The 16,192-nt window shown below is 33.4% G+C and overlaps 1 protein-coding gene across 1 annotated transcript; it reads right to left on the minus strand.

The window, feature by feature from the left end:
• Positions 1 to 3,822: 3,822 nt before the first annotated feature.
• On the minus strand, positions 3,823 to 4,494 carry LOC134726642 (uncharacterized). The gene has a single exon (XM_063591053.1). The coding sequence runs from the start codon at positions 4,492 to 4,494 to the stop codon at positions 3,823 to 3,825; it is 672 nt and encodes a 223-aa protein (XP_063447123.1).
• Positions 4,495 to 16,192: the final 11,698 nt, after the last annotated feature.

The following is a 16,192-nucleotide window of genomic DNA, read 5'->3' on the forward strand; positions in this document are numbered from 1 at the left end:
TGGTCACACTGCTTATATATCTGTACTATAGACTGGAATAGGTGCCTGCAGGTAATATCCCCATATATCTGCACTAAAGCCTATCATGGGCGCCTGCAGGTCACATCACCATAGATTTGCACTAAAGCCTATCATGGGTCACTGCAGGTGGTCACACTGTTAACATATCTGTTCTATAGACTGAAATAGGTGCCTCCAGGTCACATCACCATAGATCTGCACTTAAGCATATCATGGGCGCCTGCAGGTGGTCACCCTAGTACGGGTCTAATTTAAGCTTTTTTGTGTACTGGCCAGCCGGACCAGTGGATTGAAAACTCTACTGGTCCGGCTCCATTTCAACTGGTCCTACAAAAATGAAATTAATTTGACAAACCTTATATAAATGACAGATGTTTAATTTTGATGCTTTCGTTTACATAAGTTAGACCGTAACAAAGGAATAGTCTTTATTCTGATTTTGATAACGGCTTTGGTAATCTCAATGATTTTCTTTATCAAAATCAGGATCAAGGACAGAAAAAATATCAACAGTGTATGCCACACCGCTTTTTTCTGTTCCACATCGAATTTTGTTTTCCTAGAAACTAGGTCTCGTCTGTTTAATCAACCAGCCAAACAATCAATCAATAAACCAACCATTGCATGCATGTGTCGGTCCGATGTGTTTAATACGGGGTCCAAGATCTCATTTGTTTTATGTTGGCTTTCAAGAGACCCTTTTCACGTGTTTAATTAGTTAGTCAATCAATCAATCAATCAATCAATCAATCAATCAATCAATCAATCAACTAACCAACCAACCCCAACCAATCAATCAAACAATCAGTGAATCAATCAATCAATTAAATAAAAAAATAACATATCAATCAATCGAACAATTAATCAAAGATTCAACGACTCATTGGTAAGGTTATGGCCCTCTGAAAATAAACCACAGTATGTTGGCCACCAAAACTCAGAAACCGTCAGTCGTAGACACCTAGGATATTCACCAATCATGATCAATTCTTGTGACTTTGAAAAAATCGTCTAGGTTAATTTTGTTTTCTTTATTTTTCTTTCTTAAAATAATATCTTTATTACACTTTTCTTTTCTGTTATGCCAAATTACTCGACCTACAGCAGTTGGCAGAGTATCCCCGTGTATAAGTCACTGGATAACCAGGGAATTTATTCATTGAATTCATATTTATAGATAGTTTGTTGGTTTTACAATTCATGGTTAAAATTACATTTTGCAAAATATATTTGTCTAATGATAACGGAAAGTGTACAGTTTTGTCCGGTTCTGTTTCTAAAGATTAAAACCTTTTTGTTGAAAACTGTTAAAGGGAAAACAGTAGTATAACATTTTCCTAGCATTATGTTGGCCTTTTGTGTACCCAAGGCAGGTGAAGGAAGTCAAATTAGGAGCGCTGTGATTAGATGTTATGGTACACTATATTTTTTATTTATCTATGAATAGCTGCAGTGTGTATTTCTGCAATATAAATTTTGAAACATTTTGAAATATTTCCTAGAGAACTATTCGAAAAGACTTACCAAAATTTCATAAATTTGGTGCAAAATGACGGTGGGCATGGATAACATAAACAAGCTCCGTTGGAAGTTGGTCAGGTCATACTGCTTTTTTGCTTTAATATCTAACAGAGAATAATAAAGTACTAAGACCACATATAACTGTTTTATCGTCAGGTTTTTATCATAAAAAGTGAAAAAAATTAGAAAATGTTAATATTGTCGCCTATGGCAGAATAAATAGTACCGTTTTCCCTAAAGCTGGTTGATCAATTGTCCTGATTAATTTATACGAATAAAAAATTATTTTTAGTAAAGTGTCACGTTTTGATTAACATCTGAACAATATACAGTAAAACATATACAATATTTAAAATAATCAACACCCAGCCAAACAAATTGACTTATGAGACACTGTAAAAATATATTACAAAGTTATAAACATGTATACTAATAACCATTTTCATTTCATTGAATTGTTTCATCAATATTCTTTTTAAAATACTGGGTAAAAAAAAACTTTCAGGTTTAGAATAAAAATTAAAAAAAACAAAAAAAACAAGTAAAATATTCAAAATATGTGATTGACAGAGTATTTTCATGATAAAAATTCATAGACAAGTAATTTAAATACTAAACAAGATCAATAAGTTAATAAAAATATGTTGTTTACTTTTGAATAAAAGTTCTTCGATAAAAGTTGTTTACAAAAGTTTCGATCAGATATCTACATACAGTTTCCTTCGAGTGAAAAATTTATGCAGTTGTTTACATAATAGTTTTTGAATCGTATCACAATTCATTATTACAATAAATTTTTCGTCCATACTAATATTTTGAAAGTTAACAATATGTTTTGAAGCTTCATAAAAAATGTCATATCTTAAATCACTGTACAAGTCACATTTCATTAGAAAATGTTTGTCGGTTTCAACTTCTCTTAAATTACAGAATTGACAAAGTCTATTTTTAACTGGTACTGGCGGCCTGGAGTAACGTCGTCTTTCAAGCGCTAATGGTAGCGAGCCCGCGCGGAACATAGCCATAAGTCTTCTTTGCGATTTCGGTAAATTTTGCCGAACATATGGTTCCACAGATACATTGTTTTTGTAGAGTCTGTATGTGCGCAGTTTATTGCCGTTTATCTCGTTGGCTTTGTCATTGAATAAATCTGTTTTCCACTCCTGATTGTCTAATTCTAAGAGTTTTTCATTTGCAATTTTCATCACTAATTTAGTAGATAGCGTAGTGTCTTGTACCAATAAGTCCATATCAATCTTGTCTATCAGTTTGTTTACCATGAATGTCCATCCTTTGCGTCGACGGGCCGAATATTTCCAAATTTTGCTCAACATTCTCGTTTCGTCCAATCTATATAACTTGCACAATAGACGTGTGCAGGACTTCCTCTGTTTGGTTTCACAAGATGTCCAACCCATATCCCCTCGAGAGGATAGATTTGAAGTGTTTTTATTTTACCGACGGATAGAAAATATTTACACGCACGGTTCTGTACAGATGTTATTTCACTGAAAGTCTTTGTTCCCCATATTCCACTTCCATACAAAAGTATCGGCTCAACAACTGTTGAATAAAGCTTCGTATAAAAGCCATGTGTCATTCCACCAGCAGCCACAACTTTACCGCACAATGCACCTAATGCTATACTGGCTGATTTTGACAGTTCTCTCGCGTTCTTCCGAAATGTTAGATGCTCGTCTAACCATATTCCAAGATACTTGTATGAATCTATTTTCATTATGTTGTGTCCATTACATTCAAAACTATACTCGGATATCGCTATCGATTGAGGACGAAAATGAACAACTTTTGTTTTATCTGCATTAACGGAGAGTTTCCATGTTCACACCATTCCGTAACAACGTTCAGCATTTGCTGCAGACTGTCTTCCTCCGGTGCTATCAGTGCTATATCATCAGCATATAATAAAATGCTCAACATAGTATCGTCTATACGTACACCACAGTTCAGCGCGTTGATCTGTTCTGCTAAGTCGTTTATATAAACGGAAAAAAGAGTTGGTGACAGAATACATCGTTAAACCAAGGGGTTAAGTCATCATTTAATCAGACAGTGCATTTGACGTCAGTGTAAAGTGACTGTATCGCTTTAAGAAAGCTTCCGTGTATTCCCAAGGCTTGTAGTTTGTGCCATAGTAGTGTTCTATTTACGGTATCAAACGCTTTTCGCATGTCGATAAAGGATACATGTGTGGACAGTCGAGATATTTTTCTATCGTTCAAAGTCAGGAATAACGCTTGGATGTGTTCTTCACAACTCCTACCCTTGCGGAAGCGATTTTGTTTTTTCGCATAAATGATCGTTATCTTCTAGCCACTTACTAAGACGTTGATTGAGAATAATACAGTATATTTTAGATGGCACGGATATCAATGTTATTCCACGGTAGTTAAGTGGTTTACGTTCATCGTCTGCGTTCGGTTTCAATATTGGATTAATTATTCCCCTTGTCCATTCTAATGTGACTTTTCCGAGCTGAAAGCATCCACTTATTATTTGGTACAATAGTTCTATTGCTGTGTCATTTTTAAGTACTTCCGCGGGAATATCATCAATACCTGTAGCTTTTCGGACCTTTGCTCTGGTTACGGCCGTTATCACTTCCTCTCTAGTGATCGGTTCATTTAATTCCGTTATATCCCGATTGACATTTTGACTTTCCGTTGATTGTGGAATCGTTTCTTCGTTGTTTTCATCGGAGTTAAATAGTTGTCTAAAATCTTCCTTCCATCGATCTAAAACGTTAACTTTGTCCGTTTCTATAGTTCCATCTTCATTTACAACAGCGCTAGGTATACAAGATTTCCGTTCGTTGCATATTCCTACTACTCCGATTGATCGCCAGAAATCACGTTGGTTACTTGAATAGAGTTTATCTTCTAGTTTTTGTCGTTCGTTATTCTGATATCGTCTTTTAAATTTACGGTTCATTCGATCAAATTGTTTTTCGTTCTGTACAATAAAAATCTTTTAATTTGCGCTTTTCACTGTTTGAACCGGAATGTTTTAACCATTTTTTTTCAGACATACATACTTTATTCCATTTGTCACGCAGAATATCGTTCCAATACGGTTTTAACATAGACTTTTTACGCTTATTACTTCTGTTATAATCTGTTTCATACACAGGTAATTTATTTTCCATTTCGCTTTTTATCAAAGATTGGAACTGGTCATAGGCCATTTGAATGTTTTCATTTATTTGAATTGAATTTTCTATATTGCTAATAGTATCGTTGATCAATTGAGTTATTATACTCGTCAATGCAGACACTTTAAATTTTCGTTTTAATCCTGTTGTATTACGATCACAATAACTCGCATTGCTAACTGCCTTCGGCAATAAAATGTCACAATACATTAAAGAATGATCTTGGATCCTATCAGGCATGACATTTAGTTCGTTAATTATGTTGAACATCGGCATTATTTTAAAATCTAAAATACATTCCATATCTTCATATGGAACGCAGACATAATCGACCACTGAACGTCAAGTCGGTGAAATATATGTAAAATCATTGTCACCAAAGCGACCATTTAACATCGCAAAATTAGCGTCACTAAGAAAATTTATAAAAGCATCACCTTGATGATTTTCTGTAAAGTCTACCACACTTCGGGGTTTAATGTTATCAACACCTTCGATATAATCTAAATTTCGCCCTACTCGAGAGTTGAAGTCGCCACAAATAACAATTCTTCCCATGTTTTGGTATGTATACACTTGTTCTAATAAAGTTTGAAAAAATACATGATGGTCCAGCGCTCTGCACGACTCGGCTGGGGGTAGGTAACATATTGCAATGCATAAACTTAAAAAATCTGTTTTAGTTCTCATTTTAATCCATAAAATTCCGTCAACTTCAGAGTCCAAAGTTTCGAAAGTGTAGCTATTGTAAATTTCGTCCTTCACTAAAATCGCCAACGCCACCTGATCCTCTATTAGCATTTCTGTTTATAGTTTTCCGATTGTTGCCAAAGAAAGTAAACCCCGGAATGTTCAACTTTTCGTCTTTTCGTAGAAATGTTTCGGTTAAGGCTAAAATGTCACAATTTGTGTATTCAAGTACTTGTTTGCGAAATTGAGAATTATCGTTACTTTTAAGCGACCAACCCCTTACATTCCATACTCCAAGCCGCAACGATTCTTATCTATTTTTAACTAAACGGGTTCCGACGAATTTGTAGTCTTTATCTTTACCTAGTTCTTTCAATACAGTTCTAATACTGGCTTGTATGTTTCGTGATTCAGCAGGCTGGTCATTATTTATGTAGACATTTTCATAAGCCCTGTTTGCCCTCAACTTCCGCTTGTTTTTCATAATTTTCGATTTATTGTCAAAATTATCTATTTCTACTATAACAACACCCGGATAGGAACCTCTACTTTCTTTTCTACAAACCGACTTAAGTGTAATGTCAGAAAGAGTAAGACCGTCTTTCAATAAGGCTTGCACTTTTTTCTTAGTAATATCTTCATTTTCTTTCTCTCTCTCGTCAAAATTCAAGTTCTTGATGACTATCTTATTTCTGCTTTCACTTTTCTCACCTATAGTTTTTGTTTTAACAGTTTTTTCTAACTCATCTATTTTATTTTGCATACCTAAAATATCAGATTTTACTTCTTCTCTAACTGTATCTATATTCTGTTTTAGCTTTTCATCAATCATTATTGAAACCTTTTCTGATATTTTTTCGGTAATCTTTTGTTCAAAATTTGTTTCAAGCTCATCTATTCTCTTTTCTAGCTTTTCACTCACTGTGTTTAAGTTTGTAGATAATTGGATTATAAGCATTTCTAATCTAGTAGGGGGTTCTACTACTATTGTTGGCGGTTTGTTCGATTGGGGAGAAGCTATCGATTTCTTCAGTCGTTTATTCATTGAATCATTATACGTCTTATTGATTCTCACGAACAACTTAAATCTAGTTAAAAATCGTATGTGGTAAGTCTCGACATTCTAATTGAACATTCTTTTGATTCATTATGCATAACTAAAATGTGTTTGGAGACAAAATGTTGTACATTTTCAGAAAGCATGCTGTTTTGGTTTATTGCCATGTGTTCAGATACATTGTCAACTTTTGCTTAAATTTTCCATACCTGAATTAAATGTGTATGTTGACCTTGGCCTTTGATCTTATACCTAGTTATGGGAAAACATCAGCAACCGTGATACTTACAGAAGTGTTGAATAGTGGAAAATGTTCTGGGCATTAATGCACAACTTTGTTACATCTGACCGAAGAGATTGTACCTTTCTGTAAAGGACATAACCCCTGTTTTAAGGTTTTGAAAAGTCACAGCAGCTTTTACTATATAACCCATGGGGTTTTCAGCAATGACATTGGGGATTAAAGACATGACAAAGTTCAAACGGTCAAAGGTCAAGGTCATGTCCGAGATAGCAAATTTTGTGTTTTGACCTTATTTAAAGTTTTTTTTAAGGTTTTTAAGGTTTAAATTGAACTTTGACCTTACAACTTGTTATAGGATATAAAAAATATACTTCAACAAATAGTAAATAGTGAAAAATGTTTAGTGTCAGACTTAGAAAAAAATAGCTTTAACTATCATAGACCCATGGTTTTAAAGGTCATGTCATAAATAGAGAAATTGTTATTTTTTTGGCATATTTCAACTGCTGTATGTGTGTTTCAGAACCTTTAATGCAAACATCTCCTATTGAAACATGTATCTTACATCACGAAAAGGAAAGACCTCTAAATTGTTCAAGAACTATTATTACTAAGATCTTTAACTTTCCTTGTAAACACTCGGAATATAGTGATTATGTTTTACACAGTATTGCGCAATTATTATAGCTAGAATTATCCGAATGCACAGTATTGCGCAATAGCAAACATTATACTATTCTACAGTATTGCGCAATAGCAAAAAATCTTCAATTGCACAGTATTGCGCAATAGCAAGAAATCTGTAGTTGAAATTAATAAAATATTTTGACCCATTTCAAATTTTAAAGACCTTTCACCACATTTATTTCATGTTATAAACCTTCATTATGTCCAAAAATTTTTTTATCACAATTATCCAGACAGTACCAAGCTTCAACAGGTCGAGAACTCTAGATTTTCTGACGTCAGAATATATTTGCATAGTAATTTCCAAAACACAAGGCCAATACGGCCTTGAAAAACTGACCAATCGACGCAATGAACTGCAATGCATTGTGGGCTACTACGAGTAAACTACTACTTAAAGCACGTGGAATTAGTGGGAAAAAGGTCAACTAATATATTGTCTGACACTCTCATTGCCAATGTTTTTATTCTGCAAATATATTTAATGTAAAATATATAACGTAATCTTCAATTTGCATGCTCAGATTAAAAAAATATTGTATGCTGGCTTCACGATTCGACTTTCTTTTTCGCCTTGCAAAAGTAGTTGAACCGGTTTTGTGCATTGTTATGAATTAAACCAGCATTAATTTCACGACATGAAACAGTGAAATATCCAATGAAGTGACCACTGTCCAGTAAGAAAATCATATGAGCTCTTTTAAACCGGTATAATGTCATTCCAAAATAATTTCTGCCTAGAAAAACACGAAAACTTTCATTGAAACACTTCTTTCTTTACTGAATGTGTAAAAATTTTATTTGGACCTGAACTAAAAGTAAGAACATCATAATATTCAGTATGCTAAAAATAAGTGTTATGAAAGCGGCAGGGGTGGATCCAGCCATTTAAAAAGGGGGTCCTAACCCTGGACAAAAGGGGAGGGGGTTCGTACTACAAGTTCCCATCCAAATGCCGCGTGACTGATCGTCCAAAAAAAGGGGATCAATCCCCCCGGAACCCCGCCCTCATGTAGCGGGTACGGTATACATATCATCCATCGATAATCTCCGTTTGTTGCTAATTTTATCACAAAATATACCTCAGAGATTTTTTATCGTTCGGCTGCTGTCCTGTTGACATATGTAAAATATCTCCAATATTAAAAGTCTGGATCATAGTGGGTGCCATATTACCTATGATTTTTTTTTCTAAAACGTGCTTTGTATATAGAAATAAGAAGGTGAGGTATGAGTGCCAAATGAGCCATTTTTTCAACAAAGACATAATTCAGTAAAGTAAGAAGTCATAGGTTCAATGCCAAAAAGTAAGCTTTAAATGACCCCAAAATTACTTGTGTAAAACAATAAAAAAAAAATCCCGGCCCAATTAAATATATAAAAGTAGAAGAAATCTATCAAATAAAAAAATATATATTGTATAGGAGCCTGTATTTCAGTGGTTGCCGTTTGTTTATGAGTTACATATTTATTTTTCGTTCATTTTGTTTTAATATAATTAAGGCCGTGAGTTTTCTCGTTTGAAATGTTTTACATTGTCGTATCGAGGCCTTTTATAGCTGACTATGCGGTATGTGCTTTGCTCATTGTTGAAGGCCGTACGGTGATCTATAAATGTTAATTTCTGTGTCATTTTGTTCTCTTGTGGACAGCTGTATTCATACCACATCTTTTTTTTTTTTATTATAGATCCAACGCTGCAATTTTCCATCTTGTCGCACATACATACATGTATGGATAACATCATTACAGCTTATTTCCTAATGCACGTAGAGCAAAACTTTGGTTAGCTTGCTTGCTTTGTTGGTATATTGTACAAAATATAAAATATACAAGTTAAACTATGCCTACATATAAATTGTTTAAAGATGTCAATCTTATTTGTCAAAGCTTTTATAAACAACTATACAAACAAAGCAAGCAAGCCAACCAAAGTTTTACTTTGCAGGTATAAGAAATCAGATGTAATGATTTATTCAGTTTGGCAAAAGTCCGAGCTGTTAAAAAACGAACAAACTGAAACTACATTGCTGACTTCACTAGCTTCAAAACAAAGGGAACAGTTTGGAAGTCCCATATACTGAAATGTGACAGAAATAAATCCTTATAGATTTTGTTAACACTGCCATGTATGTAAATATTTCTTCGCCTTTTTTACTAACACAAAATTCAAGGATCACACATTTGCCTTAGATTATCTATACGAAAATTGCTGTACTCGTGAATATCAGTCAGCACCGGCTGTTATCGACGGCTTATTTTACACCAGTTAGTTTGTCTCGTGGGTTATTATGTTTTTTTTCTTTTGTTTCGTTGCTGTCTGGTTGACAAATACATGAAATCTCGGTGCCATCATCAAACATGTTAATGGCTATATATCGGGTAATTCAAATCCTTTTTTCTTCGCATAGAAACAACTCTTATTTAATCTGAGCATGGAAGTAATACTTTATATCACGAACTATAAATGAGGATGCACAAAATGAAAAACTAAGCGAAATTGTGAATCCCGCTTTGCACGAAAAAATGTGTTGTATTGCAGTAAATAACACGTGTTCTTGGTTGATTGTAAACACGTAGTAGTCCATCATGCATTGTGACTCATTTAGTGGATTGGTCAAAAACCTAGGTAAAAATAAATTGCGTCACATGTAAATAAACAATTACATGTGCGAGAACATAAGTATGCTAATTTATGCATTTCCATATAAGGCAGTGGTCCTGACCTGTTCAATATTGTGTAAAAAAATCCGACAACTCTATCTTTTATATTTACGTGGCACTTAAAGGACTCCATAAATGTTCGAGGATCTCTTCATATTTGTAATTTATTTGTTGATCAATATCTGCCTTGTCCTGCAAAATTGATCACTGTTCTTTCATATTGGCTTTGATGAAAAGGGAAAACAACTGCAATGAAAAGTTCTATTTTTCGCAAAAATATTTTACGTAGAGTTATTTTTCAAGTTAATTCATCAGATATTAGCAATATCAGAAGTATAGAAAGAATGTAAGATATTGGAACAAATAGGACCTAACAGGAAATGTATTTAAAATCGTTCCTTGTGAAAAAATAAAAAAAATACTTTATATACTAATACTGTTATTAAGTTTAAGATAGTATAATCCTTCCAATGATATGTATCAGTTATAAAATGAGAGTAGATAAAGGAAAAATTACAGATTTTTTGTCAGATAAACTCAAATCAGGTTTAATTGCCAATACGACAAAAATATCTAATTATAACAAGAACTATCTTTAAAAAATGTATCTAACGTATTTACAATTGAGTATATGTTTAAAACTATCATTTCGATAACGTTCAGAAGCACAATGACTGAATGATGCAGGACCTCTTTAGTTAAATCGCCATCTGAATGTAACTGTTTGATAGTGTTATTAGCTGCTGATACATTTGGTGACCATTTTGTACAATGTAATCAATAGTATCTGGTGTAAAAATCGCATGAGCATACGGTAATGAGTGCATAAAGGGCGATTACAGTGCACTGAAAACCTGCATAGTTTGACATAACTTGTCCTTGGTGGCAACGCCCGTTCACTACCTTCATCTTGTGAACAACAATGCTCTAACTATCTAAAAATCAATGAATTACCAACAAAAGAACGTTACAAATTGTTTTGTGAATATTCCGATTATATTTAAATAAGTGATTTACCATTTAATTTTATCTGTTTGTGTTCAGTATTTTCGGTCCTCGTATCTTTCTGTTTACATTCACCAAAACCCCGCGGAAATCTCACATGCGTAGGTGCGTTCTAAAAGTCATGTACGTTCGTACAACAAAGTTTACATTAAAAATTATATAATTGTCCCAAATAAACAGCTGTCATGGATGCAGAAGCTATTGGAGAAAAAAATATTTTAATAAAAATATAAATCTTTGTAAAATCTAGTTCAAATATTTATAGTTTTTCACTTGCTTTCCATCACGATGTAATTAACGAGACGTTTTTTCAAACACAACCAAATCCGCCACCATGACAGCATTTTGTCTAATTACAGAAAGGATTTCCGAGCATCCGTATTCTTTTGCCATAGCGTTCTTAAGTTCAAAGGGTACACCCCGAAACTATACCGACTACGTCGGAAAAAAATGCTTCTAACTACTATTATCGACAATTAGTCTTCACACAACCTTTACCATGGAGCACACCCCATACTCTATAGCAAGCTATAAACAATGATAAAAGCCAACAGCATGAACAATTGGTTAAAACAAATGAATGAGAAAACCCATTCCTGATTTAGTCTTCAACTATTAACTAAGAAATACTTATGGCAGACAGCAACCAATAAAAATAAAATTAAGAATGATAATAGGAAACATGTCAAAGAGACAACAACCCGACAAAATGACTACCACTTAATCACAGGCTCTCAACTTGGGACATGCTCTTAACGAATGTGTGAGACAAGGGGGTTATTTGTTTACCAGTGCTCAACCCTAAAAGTCTAAAACAAATTTACAAACGAAACTGGTTCAGCAACCTTCACCACATACCATGTTAATTGACGGATTGACTCAACAGATTTTAGATTAAAGATGCTTGACCATAGTTGGAACAAAGCAAACAACCAAAACATTTAGGTTATTTTAATAGGATATTGTGGTGGCTTTGCTTAGAAAAGGAAGTGAGATCAATAATTATAGACTATGTAATAAAAACCGGGAAAAAACCCAGCTATTTGCTTGGTTATTAGTATAGTCCTGCTAGCTTATGCATGCTCTTTGCGTATTTCAAATAACAGTTATGACTTTATTTAAGTCGACGGAAACATGCAGCTTTTATATGGTATTTTATTCTTTTGAATTGCAAATTTTCTTTGGCCTTTATAACCGTCAGTAGATCATAAAACTCTCAAAGGTTAATTGTTAAAAATTTGTTTATAGCGATATTAATTGGTTATATAAGCTTTGGCAGTTTCACAATGAGGGATACTTGGATATTCTATAATTATAGTAACATTTAATTTTTCAGATGATTTTCCATGGATAAATACATCTAATGAGTTCAAGGTCATGTTATCAAAAGGAGAGTATGAATCTTTTGATAACAGAGTTTTTTTGTCAGGGGCCTGCAACTGTGGTAAAAGCACTTTGGCCTGCATTCTGATTGGTGAGGAAGAACCCAAAACGTGGAAATCAACAGATGGCTTGAGGGTGTATTTTGGCAGAAACGGCATCAATTTGCAAACAAAAGAAATGCTACCTTTAAAAAAAGGTACAGTACAAATACGTGAACACAATTGTATTCATTGTTTAGTTATTTAACAAAATGTGCAGATTTGCATATTAAAACATACCACATCTTCCTATATCTTTATACATGATATACAGGTAAGTTAAAAGACAAAATTGTTGATATTACGAAAAATAGAACTTTAACGATTCAAATAAAGCGTAATACACGATTTACGCATATTCAAAAATTTACCTCAAGATTGTTTTTATCTGCCATAATCCAATCGTTTAAAAATGAATTTTATTTTCAAATATAGGTACTGGTGATAATACAGTTTACTCAAATATTTTACGTGGCCAACCAAATATTCTGCCCAAAAGAAATAAAGAGCAACATAAAAGACCTTTGTCTCGTCCAAGAGACAACTATGGAAAAATAACAAATGCAAGAATAGAAGCGAGCAATGAAAAAGAATATCAAAATGTGGATATTACTGAAACGGAAAGTATACAGCCGTTCACCTCAGCTCAACCTTTAGAGAAAAGACATATAGATCAAAGTGTAGAAACAAACACACAAGAGACACCTGATGTTATACCAGATATTTCGAAGTTAGATCTTTATGAGGTTCAAAAAGAGATTTTGGAAGAAGTAAGAAACGGTCGTTATGTTATAAAGATAGCACCGTCTGATCTAGTGGACTTTGGCGGACAAAGGTCATATGATATGACCCATCAATTATTCATTCAAAATCGAGGTTCGTTCATCATTATGTTTGATGGGAGATATGACTTGAAGACACCGTTGCCAGAGTATCCCCAAGGTGATGTTACTTCAGAATGTAAGTACCAATGATAATAAATGCCGAAAAAGGCTATTTCATATATACATATCACTATGTATATTATACAAAATTAAACATGGATAGTCAACATATTCCTGTGAAAATAGTCGAGGCCAAATATACATATAAGTACAGTCGCCAACTGTACAGTCGTTAAATTGAATATAATTATAAAAGAAAAGTTTGGTAACGTAACTTACAAAACCTGGAACGGATTCCGTAAGTTCAATTGGCATTATATTGCCTTTTTAGGACTTCTCATTGGTTTTATTGTTTTCTCCAGGTGCTAGCGACTGTTGTATGAGTAAACTATACTTTCTATCATGCATTTATAACACAATCGGAAGGGGACAAATAAAAAATAGAATAAATATGTTTTTCAATTCGAGATCACGATAGAATATTACTGTTTTACCGAGATCTCGATAACGGCTATATCCTTTCTACGATAACGGCCATATCATTTCCTCGATAAAACGAAATTTTGTATTGCGTTCTTTGTTTATAATACTAGTAGATAGATATAGGAAGCTGTGGTGTGAGTGCCAATGAGACAACTCTCCATCCAAATAACAATTTAAAAAGTAAACCATTATAGATTAAAGTACGGCCTTCAACGCGGAGCCTTGGCTCACACCGAACAACAAGCTATGAAGGGCCCCAAAATTACTAGTGTAAAACCATTCAAACGGGAACACCAACGGTCTAATCTATATAAACAAAACGAGAAACGAGAAACACGTATATATTACATAAACAGACGACAACTACTGTACATCAGATTCCTGACTTAGGACAGGTGCAAACATTTGCAGCGGGATTAAACGTTTTAATGGATCCAAACCTTCTCCCTTTTTCTGAAACAATAGCATAACATCACAACATAGAAAAACATACGATAAAATATCAATTGGCAGACTTAACTCAATCAAAAAACGTATGATTAGTATCTTTTTCTTGATTTATATATTCGAGATCGCGAGTTATCACATATTACATGTACTTATTCTTATTGTACGTTTTGCGTATTCAAATCTGTTTTGTTGATTTAAAGACGTATACAAATGTATTTAAATCAAGCCCTTTGGGAGAAAAAAAAGATTATTGAATACTTTGTTTAGAGCATAATGCGTAATTTGGCTTATCTTTCAAAATCAGTTATGTTCCAGGTTTAACGTATGAATTTGCAACTCTAAATCATTTGAAGGCCACTCCGTATTCATCATAGTGATCCCGTTTTGACTGATTGAATATGTGCTGGATTTTTTTCTATAACCAGTCGTTAAGGTTATCTTAGCTATGAATGCAATAAAGTGTAATTCTACTTCAATCTAATCCAATGTAATAAGACCTACAGCAGTGTAAATAGTCGGAATATCAATATAGTGTATGCATAATGCGTATTGCATCCACAAACGATGGAGGTCTGGTTTTTGTTTTCGAAAGGATAACGGAGATGTATAAGTCCACTTTGTTTTTCTGTTACTTTTGTTTTTGCTTAGAATCGATCGTATACATGTATAGTGGTTAGACACTTCCGGTTAGTGTTTGATGTGTATACTTGTCTTTTGATTCTCTTTTGAAAGTAGAATATATTTGATTCTGTTATCAAAGTTATGATCGGAACTTCAAGCAGTGAAATGTGTATAATTTTCGTACCTTGTTTGCAGTAAGTCATTTCTTCTATTTTAAAGAGAATAACTGTTTTAAAATATCTATTTTGACGGCTAAATTGTGTATCGAACCTGATCAGAGTTTATTTTGTTTCATATATGAAAACATTGACTGTGCGTTATGGATAGATTACTCAAGTTTCTTATAAAGGCGCTAGAATGTGCATGTCAGGAGTATGCAATAATAACATATAGTTTCCATGGTGATAATGACAAAACAAGAATTTCTATTACGTTCTCGAATACTGATACAAATAAGCAGGTAAAACGTAAATCAGAATCGGCAAGAAAGAGAGACAATAAACGTTTGAAAGAATTTAATTTTATTCAAAGTAACACAGACGTGTTGAACGTTTGATGATAATGAAAGTATTGTTTTTAAATTGATAATATTAACGTTGAAGCTTGTACTGTGGATGAATGCGAGGAAAGTACAATGATTACAGACATTCATTTCCCTTATGGGAGCCTCTTCATTCACACATAGTATTTCAATTCAACACGTGGATAAAAATATAGAACGATGTAGTTGATATACCCGTAAAACAGGTTATTAATTAATATGAGGAAGGCGCTACCTTAAATGCCAGCTTTATAATGTCCTAGATATTGATTGGTTGTTGGTTGTTTAATGTTCAGTGTCAAATATTTCATGCATGTTCAGAACGAATGTCCAAGGCACTTATAACAAATAACATTTTGTTTATGTCTAAAATAAAATTATAAGTTCAGATGGAAAATGCTATTTTTCTTAAAAAAAATATTCTGATTCCCAAATTGATGAATAAAAAAGCATAGGACAAAAAAATATTTTGAATCCAGATCTTTGCCAAAAATGATTTTATCTTTCAGATATGCTAAATAAATTTAACTTTTATATATCTAAAAACATAAAAACTTCCCAAACCGCACATGTCAGTCTGTACACAGTATTTTTTAGGTGATGATAAGACTGTATTTGCCAATTTGTTATGATAAACCTTAATACTAGTGTTAAATTTTGACTAAATAATTTTAAATGATAGCGCTGAAGGGCTTCGGTAAAAAAAAAGCTGACTCGAATAAAAAAAAACA

Source organism: Mytilus trossulus, chromosome 7, assembly GCF_036588685.1.
Source record: "Mytilus trossulus isolate FHL-02 chromosome 7, PNRI_Mtr1.1.1.hap1, whole genome shotgun sequence".
In the NCBI taxonomy this organism is placed as follows: domain Eukaryota; kingdom Metazoa; phylum Mollusca; class Bivalvia; order Mytilida; family Mytilidae; genus Mytilus; species Mytilus trossulus.